At 30.7% G+C, this 19,125-nt stretch overlaps 2 protein-coding genes across 2 annotated transcripts; one reads left to right on the top strand and one right to left on the bottom strand.

Moving 5' to 3' along the window:
- Positions 1-263: 263 nt before the first annotated feature.
- Positions 264-12,757, top strand: LOC139090613 (uncharacterized). The gene is made up of 4 exons (XM_070640391.1): positions 264-636; positions 8,731-8,953; positions 11,339-11,585; positions 11,668-12,757. Exons 2-4 carry the CDS (start codon positions 8,771-8,773, stop codon positions 11,934-11,936), a joined length of 699 nt encoding a protein of 232 aa, XP_070496492.1. The 5' UTR covers positions 264-636; positions 8,731-8,770; the 3' UTR covers positions 11,937-12,757.
- Positions 12,758-13,035: 278 nt separating this feature from the next.
- Positions 13,036-18,557, bottom strand: LOC139090784 (coiled-coil domain-containing protein 170). Its single transcript, XM_070640607.1, has 7 exons — positions 18,084-18,557; positions 15,738-16,491; positions 15,296-15,477; positions 14,778-15,200; positions 13,806-14,078; positions 13,519-13,689; positions 13,036-13,439 (listed from the first exon to the last, which is right to left on the bottom strand). Exons 1-7 carry the CDS (start codon positions 18,171-18,173, stop codon positions 13,071-13,073), a joined length of 2,262 nt encoding a protein of 753 aa, XP_070496708.1. The 5' UTR covers positions 18,174-18,557; the 3' UTR covers positions 13,036-13,070.
- Between the last annotated feature and the right edge of the window lie 568 nt (positions 18,558-19,125).

Raw genomic sequence — 19,125 nt, 5'->3', positions numbered from 1 at the left:
ATAAAAAAAATTAAAAACATTAAATGGGTAAACAAGTTTTAATCCAGCAATTCATAAAGTCGTCATAACATAAATTAACTAATTCAATTAATTAATTTAGATGAAGAAGAAATATTTCTTTTGTTGTAGATGAAGCATTGAGGAGTAACAACAATGCATCAAAACATCAATGTTTTCCAATGTTTCACAATGTTTTTAAAACATTAAATCAAGCCGGCTATCGTCATTTCCAAACATACAGTCATTTCTGTAGTTGAAGTCGACTGAAAAAGACATAAATCGAGAGAGTTGAACAAAGTGATTTGTGTGTTGATGATAATTAAGTTGAATTACATGAGGAAAGAGGAGAAATAAAAAAAGACAATTTAAATGTCTCAATTTATTTAATTTGGTTTTTTTTTGGAGAAAATTGAAAGTTAAAAAAATCTTATGTATAAAGCACAAAGCAATATAAATGGAAAGATTAAAGATTTAAGTTAAAACAAAGCAAGGAATATCGAGAAATAAGATAAACTCATACATTTAATGACCAACAACAAAAGAAATCTTAAAAAGTGCTAAAAAAATCAAGAAAAAGACAGAACTAAGAAAAGGTCAATTAATTCAAAGTTGAAACATAGTCATCAGGTTCAAAAGGTAAGTTAATGACCAGACAAAAAGAAGTCAGATATTAAAGACTTCTATTTATTTAATCGCATTCAAAATTAGCATATAGTTGAAAGAATAGATAAATCTTTTTATACATTAAGTCATGAGAGAATATAACTGAAAATTGAACAATGTAAGACGAGGAAAGAAAAATGTTTTAAGAATAAGAATCGATTTACACAATGCATGAAACAGCGAATGATTTCATACCTATAGTCCACAGCAGAACTCACATAGTTCAATTCATTCAGGCATAAAAAACAGGTTTCGGGGCATCTGCGCGAATATTTTATTTCATGTATGCACGCTGAAAATTTTCATCAAAAAAATATGTGTATGGGCTGCACAATGATGCTGCTGCATACATAAAAATGAGAAGAGAAAGAAAAAGGATGGAGAAGAGACAGCCATAAATGAGTTATTTCTGTAAGGCATTTACCCCAAAAAAATCATTTTTTAAAAAAATTATCAGAAATGAGAAGTAAGGAAAGAGTCGGAATCGCACATGATTCACAGAGAATGGAGAATTAATTTTACTTTCCTTTGACCATACATAATTTTTTTTCATATCTTTAAGTTATATGTAAGACTCGATATTTTGCAGATTGTCAAGTGGTAAAATGCATTTCAGATTGTTGAACTCTCAATACAACATCGAAATAAATTGAAATTAAAATTTCTCGATCTTCATCTTCTTGCACATAATTTTCCAGCAATATTGTTGTTTTATTACAAATTTTAAACACGATACATGTAAGAAAAGAAGAAATATTGACATTTTTTTAATATAAATAAGGAAGACTCTTTTATAATGCACACTGACCAGTAGATGAAGATGAAAGTTGTTCATTTTTATTTCTCGTCTCTTCTCGTCTCGTCTCTTTTTCTATAATCGATGATAATAAAAGTCAGAGTGTAGAGATGAAGTTCAAAAATGACGGCATCAGAGTTTTGAATATTTTATACTTTTGAGGATAGACAGAACAAGAAATGAATGAAGAATACAGCTTTTGGATAGCAACGATATTTGAAATGTTGAAATTTTGAAGGAACTAATGTTATCTTAATGCAGAGTTAGAAGTTGGCTCGATTTTTATGTGGAGTCGATCTACTTAATTCAACTTTTCAATGCAAAATCCGAGTCAAGTTCGAGCCATGCCTTAATATATCTTCTGCAGGTCTTCTAATAGCATGTGCAACCTTTTAAAACCTGTTTTCTTTGGTTAGTCTTAAAATTGATACAATTCTGAATGGTTCCTACAATTACACTGATCTTCTTCTCTCTTGGGTCCAAATATGATTCTAAGAACCCTCCTAATTTGAAGTCCAATGAAGAAAGTTTCAAGTCTTTGCACGCTTTTTTGATTATTTAAAATCCGGTCCCATTTATGCCTTGTGTACGATAATTTCAAAATCAAATTCACAGAAGAACGTCATTAGTATATGACCTTTACTAAGTTTCAGACTAAACCAAATTTTATGCAAAAAAAGAAATATCATCAAGTTTATCACACCTAAACCGAAGACTGCGTCATCAAAAAAATATGAAACAAAGCAGACAAAAGAAATATCTTTTTATTATAAAAATTTATGGCTAATGTGTTGTATATACATAAATATTTGAAGAAAACCGTTGTTGATGAAAAACCAAAGAGCAGGTTTCATCATCATCGTCATTAATATAGCATAAAAGCGTCAAAGATCGGTTTACAAAATGAGTCACAAATTGGATTGGTCGCGTAATCTCGGAAAGCGATTAATTAAAGCTTGAGTCACTTGTTAAACTCATTTTAATGAACGGTAGACTTTTTGTCTCTACATCTTACTGCACCATGCTATTTTTTTCATTAATTATATATGTTTTCCTGCGGTATCGATGTGTCTTAATGCAAGTGCAGAATAACACATTCGAGAATTCATTTTTTAACCGGATATAAGGGTCTATAATTTTCATATTCATATATATCAGCTCATAAACGCGTATCGGATGCGTGTGTTCAACATATGGAACAAGGATAATTCAAAATGCATATAGACATAAAAAAGTGAGAGGATCCTTCAAAAGTACATCCGATCTATGTTTTTTTATGTCTCATTCTTCTTCTTCTTCAACTTCTTATGCACAAACAGATGTTTATTTATTTTCATTTTTTTGTTATTATTTTTTCACACTTATTCCATGGGAACTAAATTCCTATAAAAAATGCTAAACACTTTTATGGAAGTGCTCATGCACACACAGGAAATTCGCCCTTCAAAAAAATTTACTTCTTTTATGGTTATTTTAATTTTATGCAAAATAGCGAAAGTGGTAATTATGAAATTTTAACAATACCTAGCATAACTTTGGTGCTTTTTTCCTTATACTCAATAAATCTTTTAGATGTCATAAGACCATTTTACTGAAAATTTATTTTTCTAGTTGAAAGTTTTTTAAGTCGTGTCTTAACATTTTATTAATCAATTTCAGTTTGGAAAGAAGATTATTAATTTAATGATCAATTTGGATAATTTTTCAGATTAACTTGATCAGTTTTAAATTAACTCGAATTATTACGTGACTTAAAGAAAAATTTAAACTACGGACCTGCTTAAAAGTATCATTTTTTAGGCTCTAAGATTTTGAAATAATATTAAATTTAATTGAAATAATCGGAATATTGAACAAAAATAGAAACTTAATAGATGACAGTGAGAATAAACAGACCACGTGACTTACGTAATGTGTTTATATGAGATGGAATAATGTGCAAAATTTAATGAAAAACATGTTATAATTGAACGTTTTAGAATTGGTAATCATAACACAATTTCAGTTCAATGATGTCTAAACATTTTAATATCATCGCGTCTTTAGGAAGTAGACGAATGCTGTCAATGTAGAGAAATAAGGAAATGAGATTTTATGTTCTGTGTGCATTAGTCTGCAAATCTTAAATTACAAAGTTGATGTTTTTATACATTTTTCGCTTCTACAGTTCACATCAATAGCCACATATCTTGTATATATACATGCTCAAGTCAATAAGGCATTACTTCCACTAATTAGTCAATTTCAATTAATTTTTTCACTCTCGCAATTTACGGCAGTCTTTAAAGATTGATAAAGTCTACATAAGCACACAAAGTAAGCACACATGAGAAGCATAAGCCTGTTTTGCAAGAAAGTATATAAGCAATATTTGACGGCATGTTATTAGAAGAGATGAAGAAAAAAGTCACAACACGATTTTCTACTTCCCAAAAAATACTCTCGAGATCTTTCAATCATGATTGAGTTTAAATGTGCGAAAAGTTGAAATAAAACAGAAGAAATAATAAATTTCATGTGGCAGCAGATAAATACATTTAATTCGTTGACCTCATAATGAATCTGGTTTATGTTTGTGAATAATATATTTACATGCAAAATAATACTTTAAATCTTTCTCTTCCTTATCATATATTATATATATTTTGATGTCATTGGTCAAGTCATTAATCAAGTGTTCCAAACAGCGAACGATAAATTTTATATTTAAGTCCTGGTCGTGATTTTAATTTCGAAAAACCAAAGCACGTGATTGCTGTAAAAAAATTATTTCTTATAAGATACAACACGTGTAATATTCAAAACTAACAGCAATTCTAGCTAATAAATTTCGTCATAGTATGAGAATTATCACATTAACAATTACAAGTTTTACTTACATTTGAATTGCTTGAGAGAAATTTTCAGTAATTAAAAGTTACAAGGTAAAGGAAACTGTTTACGTAAAAAACTGCTATCATTGCATGAGTTTGTTGACAATCTACGTAATGTTTTGACGCTTTCAAGCACGTACTAATGAGTTTTAATTGGGCACGTTTTTTGAAATAATTTTTAATTTCTATAATGCTTATCATGCTGAATTGGCAAAAATGCACAAACATCTTTCTAAAGAAAATCAACAAATTTCGATTTCAGTTCTTTGTTTCTGTAAGAATTTACTGACTTACTTACTTCGCTGGTCGTACAGATCAATAGTGATCCATGGCTTCCCTCCAAGATAGATGGCTCTATCGTTGGATTCTGTCTACCAATTTCCAATACCAAGTGCAATACTGTCTCTATCGACAGCTCATTTATTAGGTCTTCTAATAACATGTCCAGCCTATTACATCTATCTTTGGATTCTGTGCAAAAAGAATCAATTATTGCATGTGATGATCTAATATTTTGTGGATTTTAAAATCATAATTTATACATTTTTGTAGTACCACCTCAAAATGTATCGACTTGACCCAACAATACATTAATAATGATTTTTTCCATAATTTTAAGATAAAGACTTTAAGTTTCATTTCCATAAGACTTTTGATACTCATATAGATCTTGATATACATTCCCAACTACAAAAGGGAGGAGTTTTAATTAAATATGATCATATTTTATTTCACACATTGACTTCAATTTTCATCTACCATCTCATTTATCAAAATCATACTTATATAAATGTAGGAACTCATGTCTGTTTCTATTTATTATTATTATTCTTTAAATCAAAGTTCAAAGAAGAATGCCAAGAAAGAAAAAGACTGAGAAAAATATTAAAAGCGTCAATTAATGTAAATTGATAAAAAATAAGAGAATTTACTTGTTTGTGATACATGTGTATAGGAATTTCCATCTTTAATATACTCTAGGTCAGAGGTGGACAATCTGTGAGCCTCGGCACACTCGTGAATTTTTGGAAAATACTATGAGCCATGTGAGGTTTTGTTCAAGCTTGCAACCAAGGTGTACCGCGAAAAATAAAGGGTTGTCCACTACTGCTCTAGGTGCTTACGATCTTCTTTGTTTCGTGTATCTGCTGAACTGCTTGTAAATATTATTTGCTAATTAAATTAAATAAATGTGTTAATAATAAAGCGAAAAATAAATTTTCCATATTTTAATCTATTGACAAAGTTCATTTTCATATGGAAATTATAAATTAGGTTCTGATAAGTCATGAATAAACTCAGACAGAAATGAGTGCAGAATACTGCATTGAATCAAGACAAAGAAAGCTTAGAAAATGAAGCGGTCATTTATTATGCATCTCTCTTCATCGCTGTTTTGACTCTAAAATTTGCATATTCTTTTGATTTAAATTTATTTGCATCTTCTTGGTTCAAACATGAAGCTCACAACAACAAAATTGCTTGCCTCTTTCTTTTTTTGTTTATTCAGAATGGAATTCTCTCACGTTATGATTCTCACTTTGAGTCAGACGGTCTTTTTGCTTATTTTGAAATGTGAACTTGTTTCATTGTGTTTCAATTAGTTCTTGTGTTTCGTTAAGTTTATATGAAAATTGCTTGAGACCCTCTTTCTGTTCATGTATTATACTGACTTCATTGTTAATCAAGTACTTAATTTTTAACTTACGCGTACATGAAAATTGTGCATACATGACGCAAAACTTCGTGTACAAGCAATTTTTTGAAATCGTCTCATTGAATATATTGTATTGTGATAATTGATGAGCATAGGTGAAGGCTCAACATACTATAATAAAGTAATAACCAGTTTAGCATGGCTATGCATGCTGTAGTACTAAATTTAATTTGAATTTCCTCTCGGGACCTTTCTTGGCCTGCGAGACGATCGATAATAAAATAATATTATTACGCAACACATGTGACCATGTACTAATGCGCCTTTCTTATAATCTTCTTCTTTTTCATGCTACCTTGACTACTTAAATGCGTATAGCAACATATATCATTAATATTAGTCACAAAAGAGCATAATTGTTAATCTTGCAAATTCATCAATTTACTCCACATCTAAATTTAATCAACATCATCGTTATTAAATATGAATGATGATATTGTATAGTACGCAAGTGTAAATTAACTTTTAATTAAGATTATGAATGTTATTATGCATTTACTAACTTGTTATGAGCTAATGTGTACTCATAATTTTATGATAAAAAGTCACATGAAGAGAATGAGAGAGTAGAAATTATATTAATAACAAGCTCATATGACACGGCATTTTTAGCTATTTAAATAACACAAATGTTTTGAGAGGTGTTCAACAATTATGTCACTTATTGCATGACTAAGTAACTGAGTACTCATATTAAATTATTTCGGCAAAATTCACTTTAATCAGCCGATTCTTGCATTTAAAAAATTTCATGATTGCAAATTTATGAGACATTTTAAAATTTAAATGCCATAAGGCATGTATATTCATCGGTCAGTTGTTGGATGTTGAATAAACAATTTTCATGTATTTCGCAGTATTTTATTCATAAGGCAGATTATAAAATTTGTCGCATAAATTACAAAAATTATGTTCAGCATAAAGATTTCCGAATGTTTAAGAACAAAGCATATCCATGTTAACTGCCATTTTATGAGCTTTAAATAAATGATTTAAGTTCTATAAATTTGAATTTTTATAGATTTTTTTAATTGTTTAGCCGCAAACAAATCTCAAAATTGTTTATCATCACAGCAGTAATCACAATATGATGGAGTCTTTACAACAAACGAAAGTTGTTTTATGCAATGTTGTAAATCTTTAAATCATAATTTTTTCAGTCATTAAACAGTAAGCCAATATGATTTGTGTTATGCATAGTGCTTTAAGAAATTTGTTTTTAAGGAAAGAAAGCTTTAATAGAAAACTCGTGAGGTATAAATCGTCATGGAAAATCGATAATTACTCCATAGAATGGAGAAGCTCATAATGGCAAAGACACATGTTTATACATTGTTGTTGAAATGTATTTTAGCAAATTAGAATTTTAAACAATAGCTTAATTTTGAAAACATTTCGCTTATAGCTTCTTTCACGCCTCAATGATATCACGTTTGCTATTAGCGAATTAAGTTTTCGATTTCAGTCATTAAATTATCATCATAATAATTATCATGCCTAATTTTATTACTTTACAGCAAATTAAAATATGAAAGTCATATGGGTTATCAACAGATGGTTTTTAACTGCTAGAGAAGAGTAGGGTATAGAGGGCCTCTATACTGTTAGTTGGACTCTTAGCCAAGTTTTTGGGTCAGCTCTCCTTCCTTCTTTTTCAAAAAAATTTTCAATTTTCTAGGTATTTTCGAGGCAAAATTCCCAAACCCCCTGAACTTTTGAGGTTCACACCTCTTAGTTACACCCCTGGGCTAGTGCCCAGTTAACTTACTTGACCTCATATCAATTTTCATTATAAAGTCATTTTATCATATCATTTTAACAGTTTTCCTCCAACTTGCCTCTAACTCACCTTGTAAGCTTTTATAAACACAGTTTTATTTATTTTCATTATTTCAACGCTTATGTTCACGTTTTTAAAATACGAAAATGACTCATAAGACGATTCCCCGAAACGAAATACAAATTTACATTGCAAATTGATTTGAGCGGTCGTTAGATGTGTTACATGCATCAACAAACGACAAATATTGTTAGTGATGATGTTATTTAGTTTAGGTTTGGGTATAGTTATGTGATTGAGGAAAAGCCTCAACGCAAGGTGTTTTATTTTATGTGTTAAGATTGTGAAAACATTTCGATTTCAATTTCCTGTAAAAATATAAACATTTTTTAAATGTGAATATATTTTCCTATTAAAGTGTCAAATGCTAGACACAATGAACTGCTGTGATATTATTATTTATGCCTACTGCCGTTTGTATCATCACAAAAAATTCCATTAGATATTGATTGAGACAAAAAAAGTCCAATCACAATTTGTTCAATTTTCACCTTCGATGAAACTTTCTTTCTCACTTCTATTTTTTGCACAAATCTCCTCATCTTCTTTAATGACTCTTTTTATTATTTGCGCTATTTTGCCAACCTCTCATATGACCTTTTTTGCACACTCTTTAATTTATTATAAATACGATAAATAATGATTTTATTTATATGACAATATGAGAAGCACAGTTAACCCAAGGTTAATAAATGCTCACTCATATTTCTGTTCAATTAATTCTACAATACTATTTATAATTTTAATTAAATCTCATTATGCTGATTAACAGGAAATTGATTCAAATTTATAAATCTTACTTATCTTCTTATTTTCTTTATTATTTATTCGATCTTTTCAGATTCATCTTGCAACCTTCAACCTTTGTATTATAATTAAGCATGGCTCAACAGAGACAGCGACTAAATTCAATGAGCGATCACAGCTCACCATCAAGTGATGTATCAGAAAATTCTGAAGCACTCGATCTATCTGATTTACGTTTGAATTTGGAAACGACATCAGATTTCTCTGATTGCGAACGACAACAAATTGAAAGTGCATTTAACGCTTTGGGAACTGAGGTAAAATATAAATATACATTTTAAAATTAAATGTGCACTTGACATTGAGTACTTATTTGTCGTGATGGAACGTTTAATTGAGAAAAAAATTTGTATTTTTAAGGGAATTTTTCATGCTTCGTAATTAATGTTTGTTTATGTCAGTAGATTTTAATTAAGAGTTTTTTATATTGATTAATTAGAAACTGCATTCAAATTATGGCATATTATTTGTGCTTTGGTGCTTGAATGTAATGAATTACAGCTGAGGGAATTCATAGAAGATGAGTCATTATTTGCAATAATTTTTAATTGCCTTCATGTGGACTGAATATTTAGATGTATCTGAAATTACTGCCCACTCGTGGCGCAAATGAAGAGGACTTTGTAATGGACTTTTTAAAGCTTTGCCCCAAAACATTTAAGGCTTCACTAAAGGCCTTTTATTAACACTAAATGGAAGCCGCTTCTATTTGGCATCAGTATGAAAGAAATGGCTTCCATTTACTTACTTACTTTTTGCAACCATGTTCCTTTGTGTGGCTTGGGTTACAATAAAATGATTTCCATCTGACTCTGTTGCTGGTGCTTTCACCCAGATCGTAAAAATTGTCTGTTCAAATCAAATATCAAAGTCTTCTTAATTTGCGTCGTCCGGGTGCTATTTCAGAATAAACTTTAAACTACATATTTGCTGTTTCAACTTTTGACATTCAAATGCCTCAAAAATTTACAAAATCTTAAAGGTGAATTATTAAATCGCTTTTCATTCTAAATTAGTGATGATGAATTGCATGAATCACTTAAGATTTATTTTTGTTCACGTTGTTATTCTAAACTGTAAGCTAAACAAGTGGAAGGAATTTAATTTGACAAACAATGTGATTCATTATGAAGCTAAGTTCTTATTTCTTGAAAGAATATAAATTAGAAACTTGAAAATGAAAATGAATCTTATCAAATTCTAATATATAATTTCCAAGAACCTTTAATGACTTTGACTCATTAAATTTTATCTTTATTAAAATGTGAGCACGGAAACGTAAAGCAAGTTATTCATAAAAAAATTAGCGAAAAAATCAACTTGTTGATTTATTACGTAAGTGAAAAAACATGCGCTATTATAGTCTCTGGTGAGAAAATTAAAATTTCAAGTCTCACGTGTTTTCATTATGCTTAAGCTTCTCAAAAAAATATCAATACATATGCAATATTTACTGAATCATCCACAGACTATTTATTGTTTATGTTTTTTGGCTGAACAAAAAATAAATTTATTGTTTGCACGTCAATTAATTTCGAAGAATGGCTTGGCTATTTTTGAAATTAATGAGCAAGGCTCCGGAAATATGCAAGACACTCAAGTGATGGAATTTTAATAATTTATCATCATTTAACTATGTAAAGTTATTTTTAAATCATCAATTTCAATAAATTCTTGACATTTTAGTCGATAAAAATCATGAATAGATTCTTCTGTGTATGTATTTGAAACACTTACTAGATTCATGTATAGTTTGATGGGAATACGAAGCATGTCTTACAACAATGATATAAATATCCCTTACATTACTATTTGTTAAGCTTCATCAGATTCCCATAATCTCAATGGCCTAGTTTAGCGTGCGGAAGAAGTAGTAGAAAATATGCTAATCTTGTAGAAATTTGAATAGATATAAAGAAAATTAAGCAACAATTACCTACAATAATTATATTAGCACGCATGTTAATTTGCATGGGAAATAGTTTAAATATCTTAACAATTGAAATGTTAATACTGTGCTTTGATTAGGGCGCCAATCATGCGGAAATACATATATGACTAATAAAGAATTCTACTTAATTTTTATTGATTACGATGAAATTTTATTAAATGTTAATAGTTGAGCAGAGATTGAGTCTTCACATTTGAAGAACATCTCAAGCATCAATTGAATGAATAATAGCTATTTTAGAAAGAATTTTAAATATCTTTAGACAGTGGTGGCAAACTTTTAATTTTTTGAGGTACAACGTCGTGAAAAGTCTCGACCTAAACCGCCGTGTCCGGTTTTAACGACCCTCTAGTGTATCGCGGAACGCAAGTTACTCACTACTGCTTTAAGGCATTCTATTATTTCACTCATTCAAAATAGCTTCTTGAGTATAGAAAGCAATATGAATGTAGAATCTACATTTAACCTATATTTTAGTACTGTTCAAAATCTCATATTGCTGCGATTTATAGCTCGATAGTTGAATAGAAATAAATCGATCTAGAAAAAACATTCACTATATCCATCACGAAGAAAGTAACAAAACAAATAAGTAACAATGAAATATTAACAAATAATACTGATCCACTAATTTCATTTCTTCTTTCCCATTCACATCATAAAATCAATGCTTGCGATAAAAAAAACATAGATTTATGTAAGCACATCACTCGCAAATTTATATGAAGGCGTAAAACAAAGGGATTGGCAGTTAAAATATACCGGAGTTCCAGTATTGATGCTTGATAAGGGATCAGCACGAAGTCGCATTTCACCGCGTGTAACATTTGTATTAGCTGAACGTGGAACATGTTTTGCATTATGGAAAGATACTATTGATAACTTGTCGAATTATAAAATCACTGGACCCTGTTTTCACACGATGTGTCTGTCTACAGGTTTGTGCATATTATTATTATTTAACGATTCCAATAAAAAAAATATTTAATTAACATATTTTTTCCATAAATAAACATATAGATCACAGTAAGCAAATGGGATTCAGCTTCGACACAAAAGACTCAGCATTGGAATTTTGGGAAAATGTCGAAAGATTAATTAGTGACCCTGAGAATATTGCATTGTCTGCGCCGGGTAGAAAAAGAAAAATTAAACGACCAAAAGCCAAACCTCTTCCGCCGAAATCACAAATCTCCCTGCCTTGTCAATTTTCTCATGTGACACAAGTTCTCGTCGAAGACACAGCACGATATTATAGTTTGCAAGCATTTGTCAAGAGTAATCAGTAAATTGACGATTAGATAGAATGACAAGATCAAACAAAATGAAAAATGATGCACAGCAACAGTATTATAGTCATGAATAAAGCAGCATATATGTAAAAAATAATGAAGGAGAAAAAGAAATATTTATCAGACTGAAGGAGGGTAGACAAGCCTGCAAAATGGCATTAAAATGGAATATATATTTATAATGCGCAACTTTTTACACATACACACATTTATTAATTACGCAATCAGTATCATAACATTATTAATGATCGAATATTGTGAACAAACATTAAGAATGCATAAACACAAAAACTATTTTCATTTAAAATAATAGAAATAGCAACAAAAATGTTCAGTTTTATGACCAGTCAAAGAGGATAAAGCAGTGGTGGTCAACCTGTGTGACGCGACACTCTAGTGCCTTTTTGGAAAAGTCATGAGCAATCTGACGTGTATGGTTTTGGTCCAAGCCTACAACCAAGGTGTGCCGCAAACTATAAAAGGTTGACCAACACTGGAGTAAAGTAACAAAAAGCAAAAATTTAAGTTTTTTGTATTAAAGAATAAAGCTGTGATCGCTCAAAATTGCACAATCACGAAACGTTAAATACACAAATGGCCGAAAAAGCCGTTTCAAAAAATGTATCGTAATTCATTAATTGAAGCATAAAATAATAAGTGTCATATTTGTATTGTTAAGTTAAAAAAGCACACACATATTCATGTTATTCATAAAAAATATGTATTATGTACATCTGCTGTTATTAATGGAATTAGAAAATTAAGATCTGTAGATTAATCAAAATAAATTGAAAGCATATCCAATTTTTTTAAAAAAATACCTCTTCTTTTATATGACTTCCATTCATTGCCCATAAAAATGCCGATGTGCAGTGTTTATTTAGTAATTAAAAGAGAATTTTTCATGTCTTTAATTGATGTTAATTGTCCTTTTTTATTTCAGAAAATGAATAGCATGTCATTTGTCTCATTGCTTACAGCATGTTTGTAAGTTTCATTTAACGACAAAAATATTTTTGAATGTTTGAGTTCGTTCAAATTTAAAAAATCCGTTAAGCATTTTTATGCATCTAAATAGTTTTATTCATGTGTTTAAATAACGTTCTTCTCTTTCTTTAACATAATTTTGATTTAGAATTTTTTACTATACTCAAAATCGTCCTCAAAATGATCAAAACCGGAGTCAATATAACGTCTATGAGTCGGACTTCCAGAGCTCATTGGACGACATGGTGGTGCAGACGATGATGTTGGTATTGGATCTTCATATGCTGAACAAGCATTGTCTTGTCCCGTTGGTGTTTCATATCTTTTTGATAACATCGTAAACTCATGATGAGCTGTACAAACCGTCTGAAGCTTTTGAAGAATTTCACATTCTGGATGTTCTCGAGTGTGAAGCATTCTTGCGACTGACGAGCGGAAAGTTTGCAACTGATTTAACTTTTGATTTGCATCTGCAAGAGCATTTTTTACTCGTGCAAGTTCCTCGCGTAAATTCTGCAAGAAAAGCAATAAAAGTAAAAAAGCAAAATGAATCATGTTGCAAGACTGGAGGTCAGTGACATAAAAAACTTACAGTTATAATCGCTTCATCTCGCAATCTCCTATCATTCGATGAATCAACAGCAGATCTAGCTCTCGTCTTGTATGCTGACAATTGTGTAATCAATCTACTCTTTTCATTTTCTAAACAAAGAATTTTCCCTTGCAACTCGTCAATTTTTCGAGCTCTTTCTAATGCTGTAATCTGAGAATATAATGCAAAGTAATCACAAAATAAATATAAGAAGTGTTAAATAAACATAAATGGAACTTCATTCTTCTTTCATTTCATTTTCTTGTCTCTTTTTTTGTTTGCCTTACTTTATAATCAGTTGCATCAGCAAGTTGTGCCTTTACATCAGCCAGTTGTGTCTTGACTTCTAACAATTGATGCGTTGTTCTTTCAGTTTGCTTGTTATTTCTTCTCGCTCGACAAATTGCCTCATCACGTTCTGTCTGTAGAATGGCCTTACCGCGTGCATTTTCTTCGAGAAGGGCAATTTTACGACGTAATAATTCTAAGTGCAGGTCACGTCGTTGAACTTGCTCGCGAAGAACGCGGACTTTTCGTTGTAAAGAATAAAGTGTGGAACTCTGTAATAACAATATGAATAATAAAGGAGGTTCATATATGAAATGAATTGGAATAAGGAGTATGAGTGATTATTAAATTGAAACTTTTATGAAATAGACATTTGAAACGGTTTAAGGTTTAAAGGTCAACATTGATATAACAATATTTTTAAGAGGTGCTCTTGTCCGCGTTTTGTCCTCTAATTCATTAAGTCTGTCTAACTCTACAATTAAAACTTTTTTTGATCAATGCTGTTGACGCTTAGTTAATTTAGTCCTGTATAACTCCCAATTAAGTAGCCCCACATAGCTCATTGCGGAAAAATGCGCTTCCATCTGTCAAGAGTGATCACATTTTTACTTGTTATTCATTTATAGCAAATCGTTTTGAAATGCACTGATGAACTGAAATCTGATTATTGTAATATAGTCTTAGATAAAATTAGACGACACTGTTAAATGTTACGAGATTATGATGAATATTTGACACTGACTAGATGCCAAAGAAATGTTTCTATCAAACTTCAAAGAATGCCGAGTTGTGACCTTTGAGTTTCAACTTGAAAATTGATTACACTTGATAGACACTCGACTATTGTCATTTAATCAATTCTCATTGAATCGATATAAACTGGACTTTTTCTTAAACTTTCTCTCAAAATGCTCTAAAAATTCAGAATCGTATATAAAGAACACCAACATTACCTCATAACTACTCACATCCTTTAATGGTATATCATGACAACTCCTCTCTCGTCTAATCTTCGGCATATGATGATGATGATGATGTGGTGTTGGCAAATCGTAACAATTTTTATCACACAAATCTGGATGTTCCTTATGAATTGTTAAATGCTCAGCTCTTTCTAACAAAGATTCTGCTAAAGCATGTGTTTCATTTCCATGTGCAGGTGGATCAATGCAATCACTCCAACATAAAGCTCTCGATAATCTCACAAGATAATCTGATAATGCAAGATGTTCGTCTCTCAAATGAGACAATTCATTGCACGATTTCTCTAATTTTTCTTCGGCAGTAGCACGTTGACATTCTTCAGCTCTTATACGACATTGTGATGTCTCTTGAATTTCACGTAATCGTGTTGTCTCAACACTCAATTGCTCTCGTAAATTGTGATTTTGCTATAAGTAGAGAAAATAAAAAAAAAATCATTTGAGATTAACGGATTTTTGTATAAAGTAACAAGGTCACATGAGAGAATTGCTTAAAAACTCACATTATGCATCGTTTGATTCTCATTCATTATTTCGCGGACTTTATCTTTGATGAGAGACTCACACGGTTCACTAACGTTTATAATCGAGCCAATATTTTTAAGAAATACTAAACGGTCGTTCTGTACGCGATCTAAACTTGACTGCAAGCGGCAACATCGTGATTCAAATCCACGAAGCTCCTCTAAATTTGATTTTTTGGTAAACATAAATTTATTATTGATTATCATAAATATAAATAAATCTATTATAGACAGCATAAATTGTCAATAATATTGATAAACTTAAAATATGTTCAGTGGCGCATTTATAAACTATCGGAAATGCTCCAAAATGAATAATGAGTAGGGGATTAAAATGACTAAATCCGCATGCTTAAAATATGGTGGATAAAGTAATAGAAAAACATGAAAGAAGCTTTAATAATTATGGAATCTCTCAAACCTCTGAGCTTATCTGCACCCATGTCAGTTTCTGTCAATCGATCACGTGTCAATTGTAGGTCACGTTCGGTACTCTTACATCGGGCTTCAAGGCCTGTTGTTATGGTTTTAAGCGATTCAATTTGTGCCAAAAAATTGCATCGTTCTGTATTGCTTGCATTTCTCATATTATGAAGCTCCGCCTCACATGATGTAAGGCTTTCGCATGTTGCTGCCAATTTTGAACGTAGACGTTGAAGTTCATTGACTATATCATTGGCTTTTGATAGAACACAATCAGATGTTAGATTATCATTAACATCCATACCAAAGCAGCATGCCAACTTTCTTACTAGTTCTGAGAGGTGTTGTTTTGCTTGTTCCCGTAAAGTTTCTTCTGATGCCAAATCAATTTCTAATCTTCGCTGTTTGGAACACATATCCTTGATCTTATCCTCCAATCCACGCTTCTCTCGTTGTAAAGTATGAGATGTATGTTCGCTGCGCGCCTGGATATTTTTCTCGCGCGTTTCTGTTGCTTGCAGCCGTTGTTGCAGAGATATAATGAGTGCTGACTGTCGTGCACTTTGTGCTCTTAATGTTTCACATTCATTGTCTTTTACACATAATGAACCTTTAGTTTCCGATAATTCATTCATTAATCGATCACGTTTATAGGTTAACGCAGCAAGCTCGCTGCGTAATGTCGTTACTAAGTCAATTGAATGTGATAAATGATCACCTGTGAGGTGATCGACTGTACATGGTGCTTCAACCTGGAAAATAAATATTTTAGCTTTTTAATAGAAATCGATAAATTTTTTATTCATTTGGATATGTTTGTAAGCTTTCGTATTGGGAAAATTAGGTCAAAGTTTGGCTCTTTTATTGCCATTTTTGTTTTTATTGATAGAAATAATTTTTTTGAGTTATGGTAGCTTATGATATCTTCGTTGGAAGGACTTTTTTTTATTTATAGATTCACAGAAGTTTGCAAAAAATACCATGCAATTTTATAACACATTCCTTCCTTAATAAATTAGCTATTTGGTACTTAATGCTTCATTTTTGTTAAAAATTGTAAAACCTGTCCTGACAGACAATGGGCATACCCACTTAATTGAGTGTTCTCTTGAGTATACTCAATCAATTTGATTGAAGATACTCAATTTCGTGAGCATACTCATGAGCATGCAATTTGTCTGTTAAGGCTGGTTTGACTTTGATTGTGTCACTCATAATTCAATAATAATTTAACCAAATTTTTTCATAAGCTTGACAATTCAAGATCTAACTTAGACAGCATAATTCATCAATTTACATTGTGGTGATGGTGATGATGATGATGATCTTTTGGCATTTTTCTAATTTTTTTTATGAATGCCTTGTAAAATTGAACACAAAAAATTCTGAACACTTTGAAGTACACTTAAATATTTATGGATAAATTTCACAATTTAAACATGTAAATTGCAATTTTCCAACTTTTTCTGTCACTTATTCACAAAGTTTTGGGAAATACTTTTGTAAATGCATTTTCTTAAATTTCTCTTAAAAAGCCAATTTTTACTCGAGGAAAAATGCTCAAGAGAAAATGTGATTAATTGCTTAATAAGGAAGAAAAAAGCTTCAACACTCTTGATCAATGTGAAATTCAAACAATGAATGAAGGAATTTGCCTTTCTTTTTCAATTTTAGGGGCAAAAAAAAAAAATTGAGGAAATAGTTTCGCATTGAATACATATAATCACATAAAAATGAAGCACCAATACATAATCAAAACAATAAACAGGAAGAAGGAAAAAGTTTGAAGTTGTATGAAGTTATTTCCAAATACATAGGTAGAATTTTTTATGCTTCGGTTTTTTATAGGCACTAATCGATGTAAACAAACTTCAATTGTTGCTAATATCAACGAAAACTTCACTATTTAGCATAGAATTTTGAAAATAAACTTCTTAGTTTTTGCACTATGCCATGCTGTTGAAGATTGATATTGAGATCACTGGTAATGTAAATTGGATCATTATGTGAGATGCACGATTCGCTGAACCGCATTTTTGACATAAAATTGGGTTGCCCTTAGGGCAATTCCCGTCTTGGCGTAAAACAACGACATTTGCCTATACGAATATGTTGTGCTGAATTGTTACTTTTACATTGAATCTAATTTCATAATTTATTCAAAATCATTAATTTCCATCAATAAAAGTCAGTCCCAATTTTTTCGCGAACATCCTAAAGCGTCAGTTTTCATTTAAAAATCACAACTTCACAAACAATCCAATGTTGATAAATGTAAATATGATGAATGTAGGTAGAGTTGCAAGTAATTTGAGGATTTAATTTGATCGCTCATGTCACGCACCTTATCCATATTTTGGCATAAAACATCGAAAATTTCCCAATCCTTTTCACTGTTACCCGTTCCATCGTCATAATTTGTCTTCATCGACATGGCTTTTTGAACTTTTTTTTTTGCTTAATTTTTTCAATAATTTTTTAGCACTACAATTTCTCTTATAATTGCACCACTTTTATGACCTTTTCATTCACTTTATCATTGAAATTTTATTCCAAATAGCACTGAGTTAAAAATAAAAGAATTCACCTTGTGGATTCAATTATTTCATTGATGCACCAATGTGAACTAAATAACGATTAATGAATGACTAAAGTTTGGGAAGTTTTTTTAAAAAGAAGAATACGAAGAAATGCACAATACTTTATGTCTCCTGAAATTGAACAGTGTGTGTCTATTTAGTGTTGGGGCTTCTCTATGGAGATTGTGTTTAAACTACGTCTAAAAAATTCCTTTTTTTTTATTCATAAATGTTATCGAAATCCATCAACCAGGAATTCGAAACAAAAATAAAGTTTCTCATGTATTTACTGTTTGTAGATATACACACTAGGAAAGGTTGCTGAATATTAAAAAAATGCAGTTCATAACTTTTATTTTCAACGTGCAGCATTTACATACATTCATGCGTAATCGATATTATGACTTATAAATTGCATACACAAAAGTTTTGCAAATAAAAATTGGCATTTGGTAAATGTCGGGAAGTTCAAAATGTTATAAAGGGCACTTCCGATTTTCTTCTTATTACACAAATTATTAAATGTGTTATAATGTTGCATGATATCAAGCCATTCTTGTCTTGTATTTTAGTGCGTTTTGTGATTTCTCTTTCATTTTTGTCATTTCTTGTTAAATCGATTTCGTCGTACTCCTTTCGTATATCATAATTTCCGTACTATGGTTTTATCAATTTCATTTTCCTTTTGTTGTCGAACTCTTTGACATGAAGTCAAATTATCCTTGAAATGTCATATACATACGCAAAATGACTGAAACTAAATTAGATTTTATCCGCAATGGAACTATGATTGAGAGGGTTGAGAAC

This window comes from Chironomus tepperi, unplaced genomic scaffold (assembly GCF_022539635.2).
Source record: "Chironomus tepperi strain 1889 unplaced genomic scaffold, CSIRO-AGI_Ctep_v1 contig_219, whole genome shotgun sequence".
NCBI lineage: Eukaryota > Metazoa > Arthropoda > Insecta > Diptera > Chironomidae > Chironomus > Chironomus tepperi.
The sequence above is the reverse complement of the archived record's forward strand: the minus strand, read 5'-3'. Positions and strand labels throughout refer to the sequence as shown.